This window comes from Eschscholzia californica, unplaced genomic scaffold (genome assembly GCF_041429995.1).
Source record: "Eschscholzia californica isolate CP2 unplaced genomic scaffold, dmEscCali1.0.p SCAF_2, whole genome shotgun sequence".
NCBI lineage: Eukaryota > Viridiplantae > Streptophyta > Magnoliopsida > Ranunculales > Papaveraceae > Eschscholzia > Eschscholzia californica.
In genome coordinates, this window is record NW_028238309.1 from 49,391,358 (window position 1) to 49,402,905 (window position 11,548).

Sequence of the window (11,548 nt, forward strand, 5' to 3'; positions counted from 1 at the left end):
CACAAAGTGCATAATGCACGCGTAGTGTCCCTTCAAACACGCTCTTCTTCATTTGTGTTCTGTACTATGCTGTCTCTACTCTATTAAGATAACACAAGAAAGAAAAACAAACCACAAAAAGACACAAACTCTAAGCAAATTAACTGGTTGTGCAGAAAGTTGATCGGTCATTGAAAGAGCTCATTCAAACCAAGTCAATTTGAATCCAATATAATTTGATTTATTTGGCGTCATTCATAACTTCACAACAATTATCAGTAAAAGTCTTGGTGATTAGCTAGCCTTGAAATTTCTACATAAAGAAGAAGACCCAAGATACGATCTTAAAACGAATTTTTGTGAATATTTCACCTCTATTGTGAATCGAGTTTGGAATCTCCCGGATTCTAGAGTAGATGCAATACAAACTAAGCTAGCAGTTGTTGGAAAATCAAACCATTTAGAGGGCCGATAAATAATCAAACTTAACAAGGTAGAACAGTCTAAATACTAAACAAAAGTCTCCAACTAATTTTATTGTCAACATCTTTGCAAGATTCAACGGACCTATACTTATTCGTTATTCTCTTTGTGGCCATAACATCTTAAGATTTTGTGTGGTTGTACAGAAAGTTGAGTGTTCAGACCAACTACAGATTGAAGGTCTTGTTGACTCGAAAATTGACAATTCAGCTGAAAATTAGAATATAGTATGAGAGGTCCTACCACGCGGAAAAGCTTTAGATTTGTGTGTTTGTATATATATTGCCGATTAAGTTTGAAAAACACAGTTAATTTCTGGTTTTGATTTCAGTACTTAATAATGGAGTCGAGATCTATTTCTCTAATGTTCTCTCTTGCTGTATTTTTGTTGTTCAGATCAGATTACAACAAGTTCAGTTTTGGTTTTGTTTGCAAGGAAAGGGAGAGACAAGCTCTGTTGTCCTTCAGACAAGATTTAAAATATCAAAATACTTCATATCTTGATGAAAACGGAAATATTTATTATGAGAAGAATATATTATCTACTTGGGATGGTAAAGAATGTTGCAATTGGACAAGAGTGGTTTGCAATCCGAAAACGGGAAATGTTGTTGAACTTCATCTTCAACACTTATCACTAGGTGGTAAGTTAAATCCTTCTCTGCTTGAATTAAAACATTTAAATTATTTGAACTTAAGTTGGAATGATTTTAGGGGTAATGAGGTACCTTCTTTCTTGGGCTCCCTCCATAATTTGAGATATCTCGATCTTAACAACGCATATTTTGGTGGAATTATTCCTAAAGAACTTGGAAACTTATCCAATATTCATTTTCTTGATATTAAAGGTAACTACCAGCTAGATGTTAGTGATCTTCAATGGCTCTCTCATCTTTCTTCTCTCCAACATCTTGACATGAGTTGGTTGGACCTCAGCAGGGTAAGTCATAAGTGGCTACATGTGATTAACATGCTCCTATCTTTAGTCGAGTTACGTCTTGCTTACTGTGGTCTAGATTCATCCATAGTACCAACTCTTCTACACATAAACTTTACATCTCTTTCAATTCTCGATCTTTCTCGTAACAACATGAATTCTTCATTATCACCTGCATGGTTATATAATCTTACTAGACTTGAAAAACTTTATCTAAGTTTCAATAATTTCCACGGACCGATTTCAGAAGATATTGGTTATTTGACTTCAATCAAGAGCCTTGATTTAAGCTATAATTATGATCTTGAAGGGGAGATACCAAATACCTTAGGAAATCTATGCCACTTGCAGGAATTAAACTTGGGAAGGAACAAACTTCGTGGAGATATATCTGGATTTTTGGTAAATTCATCTGGATGTATCGCCAGTAGTTTGAAGTTGTTGGATTTATCAAGTAACAAACTTTCTGGCCCTTTGCCTGAGAAATTGGGGAAGTTACAAAATCTCGAATACCTCTATCTTTACAGAAACTCATTTTCTGGTTTAATTCCCTCGTCGTTAGGAAGATTATCATTATTAAGGGAATTAAAACTTGAATGGAATGAATTGAATGGATCATTGCCGGAAACAATAGGGAATCTCTCAAATTTAGAAACATTAGTAGTCTCCGATAATGAATTACAGGGTGTTGTAAGTGAAGCTAACTTCGCCAATCTCTGGAGATTAAAATGGTTAGGAATTAGTTCAGTCGATTTGAAGTTGAGCTCTGCTTGGGAACCTCCTTTTCAACTCAATCAATTATCATTCAGAAATTGTCACATAGGATCTCGATTTCCCCAATGGTTAAAAACACAAAAAAGTTTAATCAACATTGATTTATCCAACACAAGAATATCAGGCACAGTTCCCACTTGGTTCTGGGACATGTCTTCTCGAATGGGTGATTTAAATCTAGACCGTAATAGACTCACAGGAGAATTACCAAAGTTATTGAAATTAAATTTCGGGGTTAATTTGAGTTCCAACCATTTTAACGGTCCACTACCTCGTGTATGTGGTGTTTCACTACTAGATCTTTCTCACAACTCCTTTTGGGGTCCTATTTCCTTGCTTCGATGTCATCCAGATATAGGCAAAATGGATAGATTACAACTTCTTGATCTCTCAAACAATGCTCTTTTTGGAGAGATTCCAGAATGGTTGTTTAACTCATCGTATTTAACATTGCTAAAGTTGGAAAATAATAAGTTAACTGGAAAAATTCCACCCTCTATTGGTTCTTCAGTTGGATTACAATCCTTGCATTTGGGTAATAATTCTCTATCGGGTGAACTACCTAAATCATTGCAAAACTGTACCAGCTTAAAGATGATTGATCTTGGTGACAATACATTCAGTGGGAGCATATCAACATGGTTGGGAGCAAACTTTTCAGAGCTTATAGTTCTTAGGTTGCGTCAAAATAAGTTCAATGGTGGTATTCCAGAAGCACTTTGTAACCTCACTTTACTACAAATATTGGATATCTCTCATAACAACTTATCAGGATCAATTCCAAGATGTTTCAGCAATTTAAGTGCCATGGCTTTGAAGCAAAAACCGAGGGGTCATTTTAGCATCTATGTTGGTGGAGACTATGACGAAACTGCTTCACTGGTGACAAATGGAAGACAATATGAGTATAGTAACAATCTTATACTTGTTACAACCTTGGATCTTTCTAGAAACAACTTATCCGGGGAGATTCCTCAAGATCTAACAACACTTCACGAGTTACGATTTTTGAACTTATCTGGGAATCATTTTACAGGAAAGATACCAGACAAAATAGGGAAGATGAGCACATTGGAATCTCTTGATTTCTCAAGCAACAATCTTTCGGGTGTAATTCCTCTAAGCATTACAGATTTGCATTTTCTAAATCACTTGAACTTGTCATATAATAACTTGTCAGGCGAAATTCCTTCTGGTAACCAGTTGCAAAGCTTTACCGAACTCAGTTACCTTGGAAACCCTATACTCTGTGGTTTTCCAGTCAAGAATTGCAATGGCGATGTACAAGCTCAACCACCCAGAATTGGTGGATCAAAACAAGGTGATGGTGGTGATGATGTGGATGATGATTGGCTTGAGATGAAGTGGTTTTATATTAGTGCAGGATTGGGATTTTTAACAGGTTTTTGGGGTTTCTGTGGGGTGTTATTATGGAAGCAATCTTGGAGACATGCTTATTTTGGATTCATTACTTCTTTGACACAAAAGCTCTTTAAGTTTTGTGCATGGTAGTTCTGAAATAGATGTGGTAATAACAGACCAATCTCATTTTTTTTTTGTTGAAAAGACCAATCTCAATTAGAATGGGACTTTGGTTCTTAAGGTTGTGGTGTTTTGTTTCTTCTTCTTGTGTAATCTTGCTAGTCCCAGTCTGATAATTTGTTTGTAACCGACTCATCCGAAACATACAAGTTGAAATGTTATAAGTTAGCATCTTTGCGATCAATCAAAAGTTGTCTCTAAATCTTTTTGTCTTCGTACTTATGCTCTTAAATTTAGGCGTAAGGGTATCATATCCTCTCAGTCTTAAAGAATTTACTTAGGTCAGAAAACTCAACTCTTAAAGGTATGACCCCATCTCCAAATGACAATGTTTTTGAGTTATTTTGGGTGTACCTGTAAGAACATTGCAAAGTATATATATAATTTAGAGAAGAAAACATAAAAGAAACCAAAATTCAGTTATTGTTTGAAAATTTCGTGACAAACTAGAAGAAAATTGCCTATATTTTCGTGGGAAACCCCAGAAAATAGAGTAAAAGTTCGAATGTTTGCCAAAAAAGTTATGTTACCTTTCAACCATTGTGTTAGAAGTAATATATAAAGTGAGTCAATTTATAAGTTATATCATATACATAAAGAATCGAAACAGATAGTAGAGGGTATATTCTCTATATTTTATTTTGCTAGTGAAGGCATTAAACGTATTTCTGATTCTTTGTTTCATGCAGTTTTGACCTCCCACAGAGTCCCATGAAGATGATCGAGGGGTTGATCTTTTCGGCGGTAGATAACAACATGTGATGCCCACTGTCCAGCGTAAAAAAGAGTAAACGGAAACTTTCGTGTTAATTAAGAATGTATGATCAGGGTCCGTGCCTGTAACCAGTCGAGGTAATTAAGCATTATTACCTACTTAGTAGTAGTATCATGGATTGAAAGAGATATCATGAACAAGAGTTTAAGACGAATGAAAACTTTGTCAAGATTTTTTCCAGCTTCAAACTATCTGTTCAAACACTATAATGGTCTACTATAACAATAAAAATGCACGCTTTCAATATGTTAATTAATACAAGGGAAAAGTAGTAAAGTTTTCAGAAAAACGAATTAAGCTCAAGATTGGAGCTTTATCTGCCGAAGAGAAAGGTAAGCTAAGAGTCTGAACCCAAAAACCATGGCAAACATGACACCAATCTCCACAAAGCCACTGTCTGGTTCGGGGTGAATGGCGTTCAGAGCTGGAGGGATGTGATCATATTGAACCTTGAGAAGAAGCCTATACGTGTGATAGTTGAAAGAAAAATATCGAATCCATGATATGAACACTGGAACTCTCTGCAAAGTCATAGAATTAAATTTTATTATCAATTCAGTAATTGATCTATAGGAAGTCGGATAAAGCTTACGAATACTCGTAATCTTACCTTTATAAAGAACCCACCAGCTAGCATGAAGGTCATAGCAGTTACTGACGCCAAGGTAGTTGCCTTCTTAACATCCATTAGTATAGCACCAATAGCCAAGCCAAGTCCCTGATATTGTGGCAACCGTTCTTAGCTACTTACTAGAAAATATGATCATTCTCGTTTTTTTTCCTCGGCTGATTGCCAATAGACATACCTGGGCTGCTACAATGCTGAGAAACACGGTAAGCAAGGTTAAGAAAAACGGAGCAGCACCCAATCTTAGGCCAGCCATGAAGTAGACAATGAGAAGGAATAGCAACGGTAGCAAGAGGTCAAGTGGTAGGTCACTGGTTATTCTTGCAACAAAATATGCACTTAGTCTATACATATCGACTGCCCGTTCCTTGTTTAGCATAGCTCTCTCTTGAGGGAATGTAAAGATTGCCGTGAAAACTGGAAAGAACCCCCAGAAGACAGCAATAAAGAACAACAGTCCTGCCTGCAGAAATAGTCATTTGACTCTAAAGATACAAAATCAACTCAGGCAAGCTACACATCACGAGTCAGACAAAAGAAACTGAAAATTTGACTCGAGCCAGTTTAGTACCTGATCATGTAGGCCACTAGGTGTAGTGCTGTCTGAGTTCCACCATAGCATACCCAAGATAGTAGCAGTGGCGAGGACTTGAGTGATTCTTAACCAGCTTAAGTAATCATGTCGCCTTTCTTTGGATAGAAAACTGCTGAAACCAGCTTGCACCCCATTCTCTATTTGGCGTAGATACCATTGCTTTTAATTCTTCATTGATTGGTATTGGTGCCATAATTTTTTTCTTCTCTTTCTCTGCTACTCTTGTCTCATAAGCCTCCACTAGATACTTAAATAGAACACAAGATATGACTTATTACACTAGTAGCAATTTTGATTGAATGGCCTAATAAATTTTCCAATTTTGTTTTTGAAATGTAAGAAAATATGTCGGAAATCAGATTTTAGAGACATATGTAAAACCCAATAAAATGTTGAATAATCATCAATAATGTTTACATAGTATTTGTAACCACTATTTGATGGTACAATTGAAGATCCCCAGAGATCAATGTGCAAAACTTCCGAGGGCCCAGAGGTACAATTATTTGAGGTAATTGATAAGATCTAATATTGCTTCTCAGGTTAAAGGATCATATTCTCTCTCTCTAAAAACATCAGATTTTGACAGAAATCTTGTTTGAATTTGTTTAACTTTGATTACTATTTTCATTAACATACTCGATTTGCTGTTTATTTTCTCTCTTTAAGATATTCATAACTGTTTATGATCTTGATGTTTAATCCTTCTTTACTGCTTCCTTCAAATCGATTATGTTTTGTTTTCATCCGATTATTATATCAGTTTTTATTAGATTTAGGTTTAAGCTTCTTGATTTTCTGATATTTCTTCACCTCAGATCTTTGGTTTCATACAATTTTATGAACCAGGTGTTATTTTGTACCTTTATCATAACAGAATATATAGTATAGGTAATTTACAGTTTCATACTTTCTAGTACATTACGCAAACATCTTCCGAACCATGTTTTTATAAGATTACGTAAAATACGCGTAATTTGTTATACATTATATATACTTTATAATAAATTCTAAAACATCGTATAAGTGCACATATATTATGTACTATTTATTTACCATTACGCATACTTTTCACACAAAACAGTAGCCTTGTTAAGCTTACCAAACTACTCAAAACCTTCAAATATTGTCAAAATTTGACAAACATTATACATAATTTACGGAACTGTACATGTAGTTTATAATACAATATATGATTTTTTTTTTTAACATATGTGTATTTATGTGTGTAGATTTGATATAACAGATGAAATTTCAAATAGAATCATCAAATCAAAGTAAGTCAACGAAACTAAAACCTGATGGCTCGGATAAAATATTTACTGAAGTTGGTCAGTTGTTTCCTGGTGGTGCAAACATTTGGATATGCTCTTCGACAATATAGTGTAACTGTTGTTTGTCCTGCTCAAGACTACAAATGGAGAATACACGGATGAGCACCATTTTTGAACCAGAGAAGATTTTGTACGTTTTTTTTAGTAACAGAATGTAAACGATGTGTAATGTAAAAAAAATTATGTGTAATTTATTGAACAAGACCCACATGCATTTGATAAATTGCGTTGTATACATGACAAATGATGGTTTCATTGTCATAAATAACTAAATAACACATAATTTACGTATTTGTTTCATAATTTGTATTCGATGTGTATTTATATCTTAGTAAAAACGAAAACAAATGCTGCTTTAATATTCCCAGAAAAATATACTATTTCTAAATCTGAAAGTTAAGTGAGAGAAAGTGATATATATGTTTTGTATATTAACCCCCAAATCACGCTAAATTGATCTCAGAAAATATACTCTTTCCAAATCTGAAAGTTAAGTGAGAGAAAATTGATTTAAATCAATTTTTTTTTACATAGTAAGATAGAGAAAATTGATTTGGTTTCAAAATCTGTAAAGAAGAGAGAGAACATTGATTTGGAAATAACTGTGGTGATGGCGTTTTGTTTTGGTTAGGATTTTGGTTCTAATTGATTCGGATAATAGGAAAGAGAAAATTTGATTTCCAAATCTGTTAAGAGGAGAGAGAAATTGTGATTTGTTTCAATCCATTTTTTGCCAATAAATCCCCCAAATCACGCCCAAATCTATCTTTCCAAAACGCGCGAAATTTGAGCGTGGGACATTGACGGTTCTGTGTTTAGAAAGTGAGGGTTTTTATGTCAATAATGTAAAAGGACTAAACATCCATATTTTGGGAAGATTGGATCATAAACCTTTTTTGAACATTATTTTGGTCTATATACCCATGGACCTTTTATTTTTATAGTAGGAATTGATGATATTAATGAGATAAAATCATAACTCTTTTCTTATGTTTGGCTTTCGATTTTGTAATTTGGGAGAAAAAATTAGATTTCACGACATAAATTAGTGATGGAAGGGTTGAAAGGTAACATAAATTGTGTGGCAAACATTTAAAATTTTACAGTATCTTTTGAGGGTCTCCCACGAAATTATAGACAAATTCCTTCTAGTTTGCCATGAAACAAAAACTGAATTTTGGTTCTTTTATGTTTTCTACTCTAAATTATATACATATACTTTGCAATGTTCTTAGTGTTACACCCAAATTAACTCACAAACACATCATCATTTGTGGAAATGGGGTCACACATTTAAGAGTTCAATTTTCTTACCTAAGTAAATTCTTCACGACTCAGAGAGGATATGATACCCTTCCTCGGGCATTCCTAATTTATTTTATGCATCCTACCAACTGATACAAAATTCGGGGGATGTGTTTTAAGTCCAAAATCGCATGATCAATGAGTCTAGAGACCAAAGATAATCTGAAATAGAAAATAAATCCACTCAAAGTAAATTACATGTCTATCCTTTCATTCTCTTTTACTGCCTAACCTATCCTAAGTTAAAAAAAATAACCTAAAATAATATATACCATAATATTTAGAGATTCATTAAATGATTTCCTCAAAAATAAACTTTCCTTCCGGAAAAATAGTTGCCTTTACCGTTTAGCAGAATACTTTCTTTTATATTTCTATTAGAATTGGGCAAAAGCAAACCGAAGAGAGAGAGAGCATCGTCACTTTCTAATATATGAACTAGGTTTTGATTTCATTCATCATCGACGCCCAAATTAAACCGAGTGAAAAAGGTGAAAGCATCGAGTGGGAGAGAGAGAGAGAATCGATTGATGGTTTCATTCATCATCTACAGTAGTGAAGAGTAAGAAAAAACAAACGTTAGAATAAAATGTTAAAAATGCTGTTAGACTCGATAAGATTCTACCAGCATAAAATTTTATTAGAATCAACCTATTGTAACAAATTTATATCAGATGGTAACAGAATCAAGAAAATGTTAGTAAAATACTGAAAATGTAACAAAAACAATTTCACATAATATATTTTAATTACTAAAAAGTATTTGTTAACCTATTGTAACAAATTCATAAGATGCTAGCTTAATATTCTTGCTTTTTAAACTACTGTATTCAAATTTATTCAACCGATGCTAATATAATGTAAAAGTTGCTATTAGAATCAATAAGATGCTAGCTAAATAGTATTTGCTTTTTAAACTACTTTGTCAAATTCATTCATCAGATGTTAGTAGAATGTAAAATATGCTAGTAGAATCAGTAAAATGCTAGCAAAATAGTTTGCTTTTTAACCTCACAAAAGAATTTGTAGATGTTTAATTGGATCGAGGTAGAGATAAAAAGCAAATCACAAATTCATACTTTCTTGAAGTTCAAAGAACATAGAGTTACAAAGAGAGAAAATCGTTTTTGGGAGAGAGCATCTCGTTTTAGGTAAATATTGATTGAATTGGTAGGTTAATTTAGACAAATATCAGTTTTGGAAATAATATATTTTCTTGAATTCAAAGAACATATAGTTACAGAAAGAGAAACTCGTGTTTGGGAGAGAGAGAACTAGTTTTAGGTAAATATCCATTGATTTGGTAGGTTACTTTAGAAAAATATAAGTTTTGGAAATAAAGATTAACATTAAATATCCACCATAAATATTCTTTCATAAAATTACTAAAAAGTATTTGTTAACCTATTGTAACAAATTTATAAGATGCTAGCAAAATATTCTTGCTTTTTAAACTACTGTATTCAAATTTATTCAATTGATGCTAATAGAATGTAAAAATTGCTATTAGAATCAATAAGATGCTAGCTAAATAGTATTTGCTTTTTAAACTACTTTGTCCAATGCATTCATCAGATGCTAGTAGAATGTAAAATATGCTAGTAGAATCAGTAAGATGCTAGCAAAATAGTTTGCTTTTTAACCTCAGAAAAGAATTTGTAGATGTTTAATTGGATCGAGATAGAGATAAAAAACAAATCACAAATTCATACTTTCTTGAAGTTCAAAGAACATAGAGTTACAGAGAGAGAAAATCGTTTTTGGGAGAGAGCATCTCGTTTTAGGTAAATATTCATTGAATTGGTAGGTTAATTTAGACAAATATCAGTTTTGGAAATAATATATTTTCTTGAATTCAAAGAACATATAGTTACAGAAAGAGAAACTCGTGTTTGGGGGAGAGAAACTAGTTTTAGGTAAATATACATTGATTTGGTAGGTTACTTTAGAAAAATATAAGTTTTGGAAATAAAGATTAACATTAAATATCCACCATAAATATTCTTTCATAAAATTTATGGAAAGAATAATTGTATTAACTCAACCATTATAAACCTTTGGTTTACCAATGGCTAAAAAATATTTATGAAAGGGCAAAATTGAGAGAAAATTAAAGGATTGATGCATGGGGCCTACCAAATAGTGAATTTTTGGACTTATTTTACATTTTCAGTTTATTTTGGTTTTATGGCTTGGGCAAAACGCCCAAAAACCAAGCCTCAATAAGATGCAGGCCCGCGTCAGAATAAGTCTTAGGGGCAGGTCCTCTCTGTCAGTTTGGCAGTGCAAATTACGAAAAGGGCAAACGAGATGGTGTACAGGAAACGCCCCTTCCTTTTACACTTAACCGTCCCATCCAATCTTTTCACTCCCACGCCTTCCCTCTTCCTCTTTTTCTTTCTCTCTCCAAAACCCTTTGTTCTTCCCATTTTTTTCCCTGCCATTATTGCAAGACTGAAACCTTCCCAAAAACCTTTCTTCTTCCGAGATCTCCTTCAATGGTACCTGTAGTTGAAGTAAAATAGAGTTCACTTGTAAGCTGTAAATCGAAAATAATCCTCTTGTTTTTTTTCAACATCCTCTTCTTTTTTTCAACATCCTCTTCACCTGGAACCGTGAGTATCCAACTAGATCTTGAATACCCCCTTCTTGTTTTATTTACTAAACGAAAAACGAAGTCTTTTGTTGATAGGTTTTGGAATGGGTTTTGAGTTTGTAAAAAATGAGTTTCTGTTAGGGTTTCTGATTTCGCCTTTCCTTGAGTTTGTTTTTGAGTTTTTATTTTTCTTTTTTGATAGGGTTTTTGAGTTTCTCATTCGATTGGGGTTTTTGAGTTTCTGTTTTTCTTTTTTGATAGGGTTTTTGAGTTTCTCACTCGATTAGGGTTTTCCTGTTTTTGCCTTTCCCTGTTTTTGAATTTCTTCACTGTACCCAAATATCAAGAAAGTGCATAAATTTATTACCTGTACATAAATATATTTCTATTGCATATAACTATTTCCTGAACTTTTCAGCGAGTAGGATGGACAGTTAGTAATGTAACAGTATTATTTTCAGTGAATGGGGATGTTAAATATGTACTAACAAGAAGACCTCAAAAAGTGTGACTATACAAGAACCACGATCAAGAATAAGGTATGCAACTTAATATTTTTTTTCTAAGTAATTGTTTTCAGAATGGTAGATAATCTTCTGT

At 33.4% G+C, this 11,548-nt stretch overlaps 1 protein-coding gene and 1 pseudogene across 2 annotated transcripts; one reads left to right on the forward strand and one right to left on the reverse strand.

Moving 5' to 3' along the window:
- The first annotated feature begins 802 nt into the window (after positions 1 to 802).
- Positions 803 to 3,685, forward strand: LOC147558668 (receptor-like protein EIX2). The gene is made up of 2 exons (XM_086659064.1): positions 803 to 1,310; positions 1,449 to 3,685. Exons 1-2 carry the CDS (start codon positions 803 to 805, stop codon positions 3,683 to 3,685), a joined length of 2,745 nt encoding a protein of 914 aa, XP_086515190.1.
- A 933-nt stretch (positions 3,686 to 4,618) lies between these two features.
- On the reverse strand, positions 4,619 to 6,779 carry LOC147558669 (ABC transporter G family member 22-like; annotated as a pseudogene). Its single transcript, XR_015234149.1, has 5 exons — positions 6,770 to 6,779; positions 5,690 to 5,983; positions 5,297 to 5,581; positions 5,101 to 5,208; positions 4,619 to 5,011 (listed from the first exon to the last, which is right to left on the reverse strand). The product of XR_015234149.1 is annotated as an ABC transporter G family member 22-like (transcript).
- Positions 6,780 to 11,548: the final 4,769 nt, after the last annotated feature.